The sequence below is a fragment of the Pezoporus wallicus genome, unplaced genomic scaffold (genome assembly GCF_028554395.1).
Source record: "Pezoporus wallicus isolate ANWC-B61680 ecotype Strahan unplaced genomic scaffold, APGP_CSIRO_Pwel_v1 contig_8673, whole genome shotgun sequence".
NCBI classification, from domain to species: Eukaryota; Metazoa; Chordata; class Aves; order Psittaciformes; family Psittacidae; genus Pezoporus; species Pezoporus wallicus.
The window spans coordinates 561,981-574,914 of record NW_026637196.1 but is presented as its reverse complement, the minus strand read 5'-3'; the positions used below and the strand labels follow the sequence as shown (position 1 = coordinate 574,914).

Sequence of the window (12,934 nt, the reverse complement as noted above, 5' to 3'; positions counted from 1 at the left end):
GAATAAGGAGTTGATGTTCCTTCAAACACTATTACAAGAGCTATTACTATGTAGGAATTGAAGTTAGCAACAGGGCAGGCAACGAGATACATCTGAGCATCATATAAAAGAACCACTTATTGCTAATCTTAATTACAGTTGTTACACAGAGGAAAAATAATTGGCACAGAGCTCACTTCATTCTTCTTAACAGCAGATGGAATGAAACACGGAATACGTTAACAGTATAACACCAGTAATGTTAAGGAGCTTGGTGTCCAAATGCTTTTCTTACCTCATGTAGGAAAGCTTCAGTAAAGAATGGTAGTTATGTAAGATGATCTCATTAGGAATAGATACATCCATGCTTATCTTGCCAAGAAGCAGACTTAATACAGCTCTTACTTCATTGTCCTGATAGTGCAGTGTACTGTGTTAGCAGACTGACCTGTCAGTGTTGACATACACAACAAAGTGTTGACGTATTCAAATCCTTTGCCTTCTCAAAGCAGTTGAAGTACAGCTGTTACCAACAACTGAGGGAACTGAGCACCTAAGTGACAGCTTTCAGTGATAACTTGGTACTAGTTAAAGTGACAACAGCATTTACACCAAATAAACTGAGTTTTTGAAAATTATTTACTAAAATAAACAAGTACATTTTTCTTTTCAGTATAAGTTACATAATTGCATACAGTTTTAGCTCTTTCTAGGTGCTTTTGGTAATAAGGCAGCAGCATAGGCTGACAACTCTAACTGTTAGCATTGCTCTTTACACAAGGAGTCAGTGCAAAGGTATTGTATTTTCCAGCAATCTACATTTTTACTGAGTGTGTTGAAGGTGAACCTTTTATTTGATACAGCTTAAGCAGAAGTAGACTGTAGTGCAATTCTTGCTTATGGGAAAAGAAAGTCTGTACAGTAGAATATGAATGAAGGATGCTCAAACCATGATTTGTTCACCAGAAGCAGTTAATAAAACACTTAACAGCCACAATTATTTGTGCTTCATAAAAAACTTAGGTTATAAACTAAAACCTCAGCTGCAAAAGTTCTTCACTGTAGAATAGCGCTTAGTGCAAGACGTACAATGCTTCAGATCTGCTTTGGTGGTAGAACTTCCATGGCCTATCATGGAAAAATGTTTCCAGAAGAAATAATCCTCTTACAGATCAACAGCCAGCTCATTCCCCTTTTCTCTGTGACAGAACAAGCTCTGACAAAGGAGAACATGTATTGTAGTAAAAGCTATAGTGGCACAAAAAACCTAAAACTGGCCCCTGGACCGGTTCATCAGTTCAATACCCATGTTCTCTAGTTCAAGTTTATTCAATGTGGCCTTAACAGACCATATCAGACTACTAGAGAAGGAGTACTCTCCATCAGCTTTGATTTAAGTCAGTGAAGCAGGTGCTTCAGTCACTAACTCTTCTATTGGCAATACACAGGGTCTGAATAATGATCATGCAAACTTCTTCTTTGTAGCTGTAAATCGTTCCATGTACTACAAAGAAAACAAAGATTCAGAAGTTAATACAAGATTCATTGTTACGCGTTGTTACGCAGTTACGCATTGTTACGCAGTTACGCTTCTGCTCCAAGACTCAAAAGCACCCAGCATCTAAAAGCATCCTTTAATTTCCCACATACTACAGAGCTTTAGAGCTCCCAGGCATTAGAGCTTTAATTTCAAACAAAGAAAAAAATTTCTGCCATTTGCTGTAATTCAGATTAATGTTCCAGAAAGCAAGTCTTCACAGTGCTGAACAGTCAAATCTCACGGGTTAAGCATGAGCAAACAGTTAAGAATGCTGCATAATAAGCATCACCCATTATTTTTGTCCCGTCAAAGTGAAGACATGCCTAGCATCACCAGCTACCCTTCAACAGATGCTGATGAAAGAACACTGATCCTGAATCCTATGAGGAAGCTGATCTCTGGGGAACTCCAGAAATTCCTTTCTGAGGTTAGTTACAGATCCAGTACCAGGGACAATACCAACAGACTGCTTTTATTCACCAGCATAAATGCTTAGTCCAAGGAGGAGGTACTGAGTAAGGACTTCACCAGAAGGTTCTTTAAAAAAGCCATGCACACAAGAAAAATGACACAAACCTTGTCATAGCCTTCCAGTTCTCTGAGTTTCTTAATTTCAAAGAGGTTGCCTTCTACTGCAAGCAGTGAGATCTGGGAATCACTGAGGATACTCTGAGGAAGCATGCTGAGCTCTAGACAGTTTTCCTCTAAACGCAGCACTTTGAGGCGTGGACAGTGGGAGATCTGCACTGAGATCTGGGAAATCTGGTACAAAAAAAGAGAGAAATGAGATTAAAATGTTAGTAATCCATGATTACTTTAAGTGATTTGTTTCAGGCTAATGTGGAACAATTATCTTGTAAATATAAACTACATTACCAGTAACCACTTGACAACAATGTGTAAGCAACCATAATAATAATCAGAAGTCCACGTAACTTTTTGTTCTTCCATGATGACAGGCAACCTATATGTGTTTATCAGATTCCTGCTAAGAACTGTTCAAATAATTTTCTATACAACTAATTCCAGATTTATTAGTTAGTCAAATCAGGAAGTGGGATGTATCAGTTCAAAAATTCTAGTTGTGATCCCTCATTTCTGTTGAGTACGGGGAGGTCTTTTAGCTATAAAGTTTATGTTCCTTGAATGTACTAAGTCCAAGACAGACCACGTCCTAAATCTACATGCCCATAATATCTCTGTTACCAGACCTGATTCTGATTCAAATTGAGTTCAATAGCCTGCAATTCTCCCACACTGTCGGGCACGTTTTGGATCTGGTTTTTTGAAAGATCTACCACATCCAAGTGGCGAAGACCACAGAGTTGTGTAGGCACAGTCCGAAGCTGGTTCCCAGAAAGGCTCAGGGTTTTGAGAGCCGAAAGCTGTCCAAATGCAGCTGGCAGCTGCCTCAAGTGATTGCCATTCAAGTGTAGTGTTTCCAGTTTCTTCAGTTTGCACAGCTCCTCAGGTAAAGCAGCTAGAAACAAATGACAAAACAAAGAGATGACCTAAACAAAGAGCAGTAAATGTCCATACCCATTTAATCCAAGTAAGTTTCTGCATGGAAAACAGTGCTGTATTACAGTAATTTCTCACAGGATTCATTTTCCAATGAAGGCACAGATCCCTGCACAGAAAGTTAAGCCCAGTGACAACACATGCTTTTTAACCATCTTCCATAAGTATCTTAAAAACAATCTGCAGATAAGGCAGACCTTCAAATCACATCCTGAAAACACCACTCTCAGAAGAGTTTAGCCTATCAATCAGCTGTACTCCTTACCAACCACTTTGACAACACATTCTATTACATTTGAAGTACCACACAATTCACAGCTTCAGGTGTAGCTCTTTAAAGGTATTATTCAAAACTAAGTTCTCAGATAATTCATACTGTATCATGCCAGCATAAAAGCCTCACCAGGTAAGCTCTGCTGGCGTTCAATCTTCCCTCATTCTACCTACACACGTGCATAAGCTGTAGCACTTCTGAGCTGCACTACAGAGTCAGAGGTTTGTAAATTTGGTTTTCAAAAAGGAAGATAATACACAATTAGCACACAAAAAAGTTAGTTTCCTCACTTCGTCTGATTTTTCCATGAACCACTGAATGGCCACAAATTATGCAGTCAAGTTTCCCGCATCTGGGGAAATCACAGGGGCCAGCACACCCAGAGTGCAAGGGTTGAGCCTCACCCTGGGAAAACCACCTGCCTCATTATGCTTTTAAAGGAAGTGGTGCTCAATCTCTGTGGAACAGGCTGGAGACGCTGGGGATTGAACCCAGGACCTCTTACATGCGAAGCAAGCGCTCTCCCACTGAGCTACATCCCCTTGCCTAGCAGGATTCAAACCTACACAGGGAAACCCTATTGGATTTCAAATCCAATGTTTTCTACAGATGCTCTTCTTTACCAGTTCTCTGTGCAAGTGCTACACCATGAGACATTTATAATTTCAGATCAGACAAGTCACAGCACAGAAACATTATGGTTTTAAGTACTTACATGTCATTGTAAAACTGATAATACAACTAAGTTGGCAACTAGTTTTGAAGAATTTATGGTTCTGGGCTTTATTCTCCTGTACATGATTCCCAAAGATTTCAGTTTAGGTGACTAAACTCCCCATTTACATCCTGTGAGAGTTAAATCATTAAATTTAGTTTCTCATCAGAGAAATCAGGTTCTTATTTTTAAAATCTACGGATATATTAATGAGCAGACATACCCAGTTTGTTGTTGTTTAGAGCAAGGCTCTTCAACAAGGAAAATTTTCCTACAAGCGGTGGCAAGAGCTCTATTTTGTTGTTCGACAAGTCTATTGTCCGTAAGTTGCTTGTTAGCTTCTGCAGATCTTCAGGAAACTATGGGGGAGAAAAACAATACAGCATTTAGATATGTTAGGTATGTTATTTAGATGTATTAGATATGTTTAGCTCTGAATGTTCAAGTTACACAGCTTAGAATTTTAACTGAAATCTGTACCGTTATTACATACTGTCGTAAGTATCACAATGCCCAATCACCAGTGTGCAACTAAGCTAGCAAATTTGCTTAATACGTATTTTTAAACATACTTTTTTCATCTGAGGGAGGGAAAAGGGAAATAAAGGAGACAGTCTGACATCTAGGAAGTAGATTTTAATCCAAAGAATTTAAATGAAAAACGGAGAAGGAAGTGTACCATGACATGAGCTTGGTTCTATTTTAGTCCTCTTCTCTGTTTCTCTGAAATGTGCCTGTCATTTAAAAACATTCTATAGCTAGTTAATAACTTTTTATTTTAGCAGACTGGGAAATTTTACTCTTGCTTTCTTTTTAATTAATTATGAAAACCATTTTCCTTTTTCTTATTTACATCCTGTACCACTTTAAAGTGCACTTGGCACTGAGCTGAAAAAAAGAAAAACCTGGTCAATAGGCCAGTGATTTTGATTCTTTTTGGCTTGGCAGAGGAAAAGGGAAGAGAGAAGGTAGGACAGTAGAAAAAGATACTTTAGAAGTCTTGGAAAATTAGTGCAACATAGCGGTATTCTGGCTATCCTGTGAACTGTTACTTGAGTTATGATTCCAGCACATTTTGTGGTTTTTTGCAGTTGGGTCAAAGTCAAGACAGCTGCCGATATAATAAACTTCAAGAAGCTTGCAGCCCAGTGAACAGCCTGTACAGACTAGTCATATGACTACAGTTAAACACAGCATAAGTATATACACGTGACAAATTGTGGAGTAACTTTCTAGGTAATGATACAGTTATAAAATTTACAGGTTTTCCGCTCAAGTTTACAGCCTTTGTTTTAAAACAGCACAACATCATAACGAGTACTTCTTGAGCATATACACACTCTAAAGCATAAGCTCATAAGCATACAAGTGCCCTGACAGATAAATCCTCAATCAAAAGACAGTAAAAACAAAAAAATCAAGCAAAAAGGAAAAAAAACAAATTCCTGAAATAATTTTATCCATCACTAATTACGAAAAACATATACATGCAGTGCATTATGACAAGACATGGGAATTTCTCTCCAAAAGTGTCAGTCATGCACACAAACCACCACGTTTCCCCTACAGATACATTACCTCTGTAAGACCCTTTCCCGTTAGCTGAAACACACCAGTTTTCTGTGCTGTCTCCAGGTGGGCCTTTAATGCACTATTTCCCATCCTAACAGTTCTGTGTCAAGCGTCCTGAGTTTGAGCGACAGTCTCAGGCAGTTTCTCTCAGTTATCCTGCACTAGAGAACTGCAATCTGAAGTCTCTGTGATAAAGCAAATGTAGAAAGTCATTTTATGTGTACTGTCTTAAATACTACAGGCATTTCAACTTAATGACCCCCTTCACTTCTGTGTTTTCATCTGCCTCATAACTAAAGCCTAGAACTTAAACGATTTACCTTGTTTAAGGTGCTTTCATTACAGCAGCTTGAATACTGAAATGATACAATAAGTAGAGTTAAAACTCAGTGGGAAAACTGCATACTCTCCCAATTTTGCCTCTTTCAGGGCCCAGTCGTCTAAGGAGATTCTCCATGGAGACTGGCCGTAATTTTAATGGCATCTATCAGCACTGGCCTGCTGTCAATGCTACAGTTCTATTTCTTTTATCAACATCTGTTTCATGAACAGGCCTGGCTCCTCTGCTGCGACTCTAGATGCAGACACACGACATCCATCTCCCGTAACCCCAGCAGCGTTTAATCCCCAGGACTAACCGCATGGGTTTACAGGCCGAGGGATTAGCGGCAGGTCTGTGGCCGGAAGGTGGGGAATAAAGCCTCACACAGCACGTCAACAGCCGGGATAAGAAGCATTCCCCACCAGAGGGTCAGCAGGACCCTCGGAGAGGGACGAAGCCAGCAACGACCCGCTGCAGGCCCGCGTCCCCCCGCCTCAACCCTGCCACGGCAGGACGCGCCAGGGGGACAGCCGGACCCAACCCGGCCCCCCTCACCTGTACAGAGCCGCACGATGCCGGACCGCGGCGGCGGCCCCTCCCGCACCCTGCCGCGGGCTCCGCCTCAGCCCTTCCAGAGCTGCCGCTCCAACAGCCCCTACGGCCCCCCGGAACCGGACGCGTATCCCTACCCTTTCCTTCCGCATCCAACATGGCGGCCGCCCTCCGGTCACTGCCGCCGTCATCCGCCCGGGCTTCCGGGACACCCACAGTGGTGGAGCGGCGGCGCTCCGCTTCTTCAGCCATGGAGACCGTGAGCCGCCGGCCCTGCAAGGAGGCCGAGCCCGCGCGGGAGCCGCTGGAGCTGAGTCTTCGGCTGTGCGCGGATGGTGCCGGGGAGCAGGGTGACGCCGCGGCCGCCCGCTGTCCCTGGGAGATGGGGCAGAGCACGGTGGTGAGCGCCCTGCTGGCGCGGTGCCTGGCGGCGGGCGCCGTGACCCAGGTAACGGCCCAGGGCCCGGAGGGGGCCGCGCTGGAACGGCAGCGGGGAGGCAAAAGCTGCGTGTGGTAAAGGCCCTTCAGGCCCCTGTGTCCCGCCGGGGTCTCCTGCGTGCGGTGCCTCGCCTCCACCTCCAGCCTGACGGGCTTCAGTGCTTACCCGCTGCGGAGCCGGCTGTGTCCTGAAGTGACACTGTGCTGAACATGCTGAAGCGTGGTCCTGTTTGTGTAAACGGTTGCGAATTTGAGAGTTTTTCCATTCAGTGTGGGATGTCTTATGGTTTTGGCTGATGGGAGCTGTCCTTACTAGGAGTAACTGTGCCTTCTGGTGCATGGAGCATAGACGTGAGGGGTTCGTTGTGCCCTGTAGTGTGTGCCAGCAGCGTGCAAGCCAGTGTTGTTGAGATGTTGATCTCATTGTGCCTTTTATGAGATTTTATTTTCACTCGTGTTCATTTTCCCTAAAAAATGCATCTATTTTATGAGGCGTTCAGATTAAATCTTCTGTATCCCATAGTGCAAGAGTGTTAACAGTGACTTTAGACTCTTAAAAGCCAGTCTAGTGGCTTTGCATCAAGTGTTCTTGCTCAGACTGCATTTTTCCCACTGTTTTTCTTTCACAGGAGACACTGGATTTAAACCGTAGACCTCCCCTGTGCTCAGTGAAATTCGCAGAGATGGAAAGAATGGCAAACATGCGAGCTGAAATCAATGAGGTACAGCCTTTACTGTTGTCGGTGTGCATCCAGTGAGGTACAGCCTTTACTTTTGTCAGTGTGCATCCAGTGAGGTACAGCCTTTACTGTTGTCGGTGTGCACCCAGTGAGGTACAGCCTTTACTGTTGTCAGTGTGCATCCAGTGAGGTACAGCCTTTACTGTTGTCGGTGTGCATCCAGTGAGGTACAGCCTTTACTGTTGTCAGTGTGCATCCAGTGAGTGAGGTACAGCCTTTACTGTTGTCGGTGTGCATCCAGTGAGGTACAGCCTTTACTGTTGTCGGTGTGCATCCAGTGAGGTACAGCCTTTACTGTTGTCGGTGTGCACCCAGTGAGGTACAACCTTTACTTTTGTCAGTGTGCATCCAGTGAGGTACAGCCTTTACTGTTGTCGGTGTGCACCCAGTGAGGTACAGCCTTTACTGTTGTCGGTGTGCATCCAGTGAGGTACAGCCTTTACTGTTGTCAGTGTGCATCCAGTGAGGTACAGCCTTTACTGTTGTCGGTGTGCATCCAGTGAGGTACAGCCTTTACTGTTGTCGGTGTGCATCCAGTGAGGTACAGCCTTTACTGTTGTCGGTGTGCATGAGGTACAGCCTTTACTGTTGTCACTGAGGTCAGCCTTTACTGTTGTCTGTGATTCCTTTAGTTGTCGGTGTGCATCCAGTGAGGTACAGCCTTTACTGTTGTCGGTGTGCATCCAGCACTTCAGCGCTGGATTCAGCAGGGATAAAGTTATTTTCTTCCTGGTAGCTGATGCAGAGCTGTGTTTTGGCTTTAGTCTGAGCATAATGCTGAAAGCACACCGATGGTTTAGTTATTGTTAAGTGCTTACTGTGATCAACGACTTTTCAGTCTTATGCTCTGCCAGTGAGGAGGGGCACAGGAAGCTGGGAGGAAGCAGAAACAGGACACCTGACCCAAACTAGCCAAAGGGGTATTGCATACCACAGCATGTCATCCTTGGGGTATAAACTGGGGGAGTTAGCTGGAAGGAGCTTATTCCTGCTCAGGACAGGCTGGTTATCGGTCAGTGGGTGGTGAGCAATTGCCTTCTGCATCACTGTTGTTCACTGGATTTTTTGCTTGGTTTTTTTAGGGGGTATGTGTCTGGTTGGTTTTTTTTCCCCTTTCAGTTTTATATATTTTCCCCTTATTGTTTCCCTTTTTGTTCTAATCATCAGTAGTATTAGTATTATATTGTACTTTAATTATTAAACTGGTTTAGGCTTTTTTCCGCCCTGTTTTCCTCTCCATTCCAATTAGTTGCCATTTGGGGTTCGACCATGACAGTGGCACTTGATGATGCATCAGACTGCCATGTGCTGTTGTTTCATGTTTTGGGGTTTTTAAAATAGCTTAGCTGTTATACAGTTGGTACTTTTTCCCCACCGTGAGTTGTCATAAAGAAAAGAACTACAAGTTTTCTGAAGAAACTGAAGAACAGGTAAAAATATGTAGTTGACTTAAGTTCAAAAAATGTGTTTATAGGCAACTAGACTATCTGGTTGGTTAACAACAGGTAACTTGTCATCTCCTACTGCCTAAATTGGCTTTTGGGTTGTATTTTATGATGATGTTTTCTGAACATTTGCTGGTACAAAAACTGTGTTTATTGAGTTACACAATGTGGGCTCCAGCAGCTTACTGCAGCTGCTTACAGCTTGCTGCAAAGCAGTGTGACAAATTCACCATTTACTTTTTTGGAGGATGGGTTAAACAGGTGGTCTCATCCTGTATTGACAGGCAGAAGGAACAGTTTCTAGGTCACAATAAGGTGGCTGCTTAGCATCCTTTGCTAGAAGGTTTCACATACAAAGGACCCTCTCTGATAAATGCTCAATATGCTGTGAGTGAAACACATTTATTTAGTTCCTCTCATCAGTGATCAAGAAAAGCAAAGCAACAGCTGTGTGTCCTGAGAGACTGACATGTCGTCATCATCTTCTTTTGTACTTTTCCTCAGTTATCTCTTGTCTAGCCAAAATGGCCAAAACTCTTTCAGCCACAGGAAGGTATCTCCTGCTCTTGTGCTGGTTTATTATTGGAAAGAGTTAAAGCTAGGAGTTTTCTGCTTCTACCACAGCTAAAAAAGCCCAACACAACACAAACCTTCCAGAAGGAGGGAACCTGGGGCTGCAGAAGGTTCTTTAGTAGAATGCAGACCATGAAACTGCTTTGTAGGAGGCGTAATTTTCTGTGTTTAGGAATGGATTATGAAATCTCTCTTTTCCAACATAAATTCCCGATAAATCACCAAATTCTTTAGCTTTTTTTAAACAGTCTTTTTCTATTGATCACACCCCCCCAACCCCCCCCCCCCCCCCCCCCCCCCCCCAAGTAGTGGTAACACTCCAGAGAGCACAGTAACATGCTGACTTGCAAATGCTCCTTCTCTGTTGTCTTCCATACACGTGCTCTCCCCCATGCTCGTCCTTTTTCCGTTTCCACCCCAAGAGTGTCAACAATATCTGGATAAGTAAGTTAAAAATGCATTTTCATTTGATGTTGTTACTGTCATAGATGAAACTGAAAACTGAAATCTTGCAGTTGGAGAAGGAGGCAGCAGATATTACTCACCCTTTTTACTTAGGTAAGTACAGTTCTACCTTAATAAAAACCAAGAGTGTTAAGTGACTTCACGAGCATTTTAATGTTTCTTCTGAGTACATGCCGCTTGTAGAATTCATTGCAGCTATTAGAGGTAGCAGGTGCTTTATGGGCCTGTAATGAACACTTTCATACGATTTGAACTTGCGCTTCTGCTGTAGCAGCAGATGCTTGTGTGTAGCTCATTATCCAAAAAAGTTGGGGGAGTGGACAGCTCAATGCAGTATCAGGAGTTCCGAGATCATCAGTAACCTGATTTGATTCCCTTTGCCTGTGTGCTGCCTTGCTGCTTTTCCAGTAACTCAGTGTATTTTTGCTGCATCTGTATGCCCCTAAAATCACTTGATATTTTGGAGCATGTGGATTCATTTCTTGTTATAGCGCACATTGCGATTTGATGGATGCTTAAGAATATTCTAGCTTGCTATTACTGTGTTAGGCTAGTGAAGTATATTGTAATACTGCAGTGCTATGGTATGGTCTTAAAAAGCTGGTTTCATTTCAAACAATTTACTTAAAACTATAGATAATGTAGTAAAATTAACAAAGCAGTGTCTCGAAAAAGTAGGTGTTAAGACTTTGAGGTGCATGCTGATACTAATTCCTATAAGCTCTAACGAAAGTCATTCTGATTAATGACTGTCCAGCGCAAGAGATCAGATTGTATTTCTGTCTTTCTCCAGAAGAAATCTTTCTCTTGTTTTAGCAGGATAGTAGGTTCAACTTTGCAATTTTATTTTGTAGGCAAAAAATGTGAGATTATGCAAGATATGAACAGACACTTGGAAGCCATACTGAAAGAGGAGAGGGCTCTTAGAAAGAGGTTGATGAAGCCCAGATGTCAAGAGAGCCTGCCTATTGAGGCCACTTTCCACAAGTAGGCATATAGAAAATAATTGTTCTTTGTTCGCATGAGTCCAATTAATTTGAACTAATAAGCAGTAAAAATTGCATGTTTTCATTCACTTTTCAATTGATTAGAATACAAATAAAAATGGTAGCAGGACCTCAGCTAAAAGCTAGTAGTTTACTCATTGCTCAGTTTGTAGAAAGGTAGTGATACATATTTTTATGAATATTTGCTTAGGTTATTGGTCTTCTGAAGTTCACAAAACAATTTGTGATCTGTTGTTTTAAACAGGTATGTTAAATTCATTATGCTTCTCCATAGGCAGGAATTGTTCCTTTGACATTTGGCATCTGCCTTGCTCAGAATAAGTGTGTGAATGATTCCCAGACATGTACAGTACATTTTTGAAAAATAGAGTCCTTCTTATGGTCAAACAATCTAGTGTGGTTACTGACAAAGTGCATATTCACTTCTGTAATTCCTGCCCTACTTGTTGATGAGAGTTACAAAAGAAGTGTCATTACAGAGAAATTAATTAGCAAACCCATGTGGTGAAGAAGTAAGAGCTAGGAGGTGTTAAATCCTCATTTTTTTCCACAACTTTTGAGTAAGGGCTCTTTCTTTGTTACAGGGATATAGTAGAGTTGTTGACTGAGGCTGTGACTTTCATTGGGAAGCTTGAAAGCCATCTGCAGACCATTAGAAGCATCCCTCAGATACCAAACATGGTGAATAACATGGTGAGTAGCAAAAGAACTGAGTCTTCTGTCTCCTCCAGCATTAAGAACTCGATGCTGTTTGGATGCTTAGGTCATTTTTGGATCCTGCTAGATTGACAGGGTATATAGAGATGAAATCCTTCTCTTTTCTACTTCAGGAGACTGCGTTGACAAAAACAGAGTTGCTTGTGATAGAACTGGAGGAACTGACAGAGCATATCCTGAAATGGAGAGAACTTCAAAGAACTTCCAACGTCATCTGCAGTACTGCTGAATTGGACTTTGGCTTATCTGTAACCTAAGAACTCATTTTCCTCAAATAGGATGCCTGTTCAAAAAACTACCTTTTTACAGTCTTCTGTGAAAACTACAACAGAGTTGTGGTGCTTTAGGGGGATTTTATAGGTAGTTATGTTTCTGTTCTTATACAACAGTTCATGAGCTCTAGTTCATGGAAAGACAGACTACCGAGAAGACTGTTAAGGAGTTCCTCTTTGAAATAGTTGGACAGGATTCTCTTTGAGCCTGTATTGTCAATGCATATTTGTTTTGGTATTTCTTTTGCACTTGCTATAGTGTCTCTGTTTTCTATGAGGATCTTGATAATATGCTGTATTTTGTATGTTGCTATAAAACTTCAATAAAAGCACTAGGTTTCAAGAGCTCAGTTTCTTACTTTTTATTTTGTTACTAAATTGTATAATTAAAAGAACAGTGCAAAGTCTTGGATCCCACCTTAGGCTTCCATAGGAATTCCAACCAAGAAGTTAAACTAGGTTTACGTTACAGTTCATTGTGGTTATGATGTGGTTCTGTGGAAACCAGGGAAGGGACTCAGTGATACATGACAAACCACATGTTTGTGGTAGTGATAAATACATTCCTCAGTCTCTCCTTTTCTGTTGCTTGCCCTATTTTCAGTGCCCCTGCCCCCCCCCCCCCCCCCTTAGAATAAAAATCTTGTTCCATGAGTATGACTGAATTTAGCAACAGTACTGATTGTTCTAGTTTTCAATCTTAGGGACTTTCACATCATGAAAAGACTTGTTGGCAAAACGTCACTGGGATAGTGGTTGTCTTTGGAGGATGTCCAGTTTCATATGCATGATGCAGAGCAAA

The 12,934-nt window shown here is 42.1% G+C and overlaps 2 protein-coding genes and 1 non-coding gene across 3 annotated transcripts; 1 reads left to right on the top strand and 2 right to left on the bottom strand.

Annotated features, from left to right (window-relative positions):
- Positions 1 to 777: 777 nt before the first annotated feature.
- LRRC57 (leucine rich repeat containing 57) lies at positions 778 to 6,523 on the bottom strand. The gene is made up of 6 exons (XM_057403918.1): positions 6,479 to 6,523; positions 5,608 to 5,786; positions 4,253 to 4,388; positions 2,731 to 2,999; positions 2,096 to 2,281; positions 778 to 1,483 (listed from the first exon to the last, which is right to left on the bottom strand). The coding sequence occupies exons 2-6, from the start codon at positions 5,689 to 5,691 to the stop codon at positions 1,442 to 1,444; spliced, it is 717 nt and encodes a 238-aa protein (XP_057259901.1). The 5' UTR covers positions 5,692 to 5,786; positions 6,479 to 6,523; the 3' UTR covers positions 778 to 1,441.
- TRNAA-CGC (transfer RNA alanine (anticodon CGC)) lies at positions 3,785 to 3,856 on the bottom strand. The gene has a single exon. It is a non-coding gene; the product is annotated as a tRNA-Ala (tRNA).
- On the top strand, positions 6,243 to 12,477 carry HAUS2 (HAUS augmin like complex subunit 2). Its single transcript, XM_057403880.1, has 7 exons — positions 6,243 to 6,288; positions 6,487 to 6,923; positions 7,543 to 7,635; positions 10,160 to 10,229; positions 10,991 to 11,123; positions 11,728 to 11,836; positions 11,974 to 12,477. Exons 1-7 carry the CDS (start codon positions 6,243 to 6,245, stop codon positions 12,115 to 12,117), a joined length of 1,032 nt encoding a protein of 343 aa, XP_057259863.1. The 3' UTR covers positions 12,118 to 12,477.
- The last annotated feature ends 457 nt before the right edge of the window (positions 12,478 to 12,934 follow it).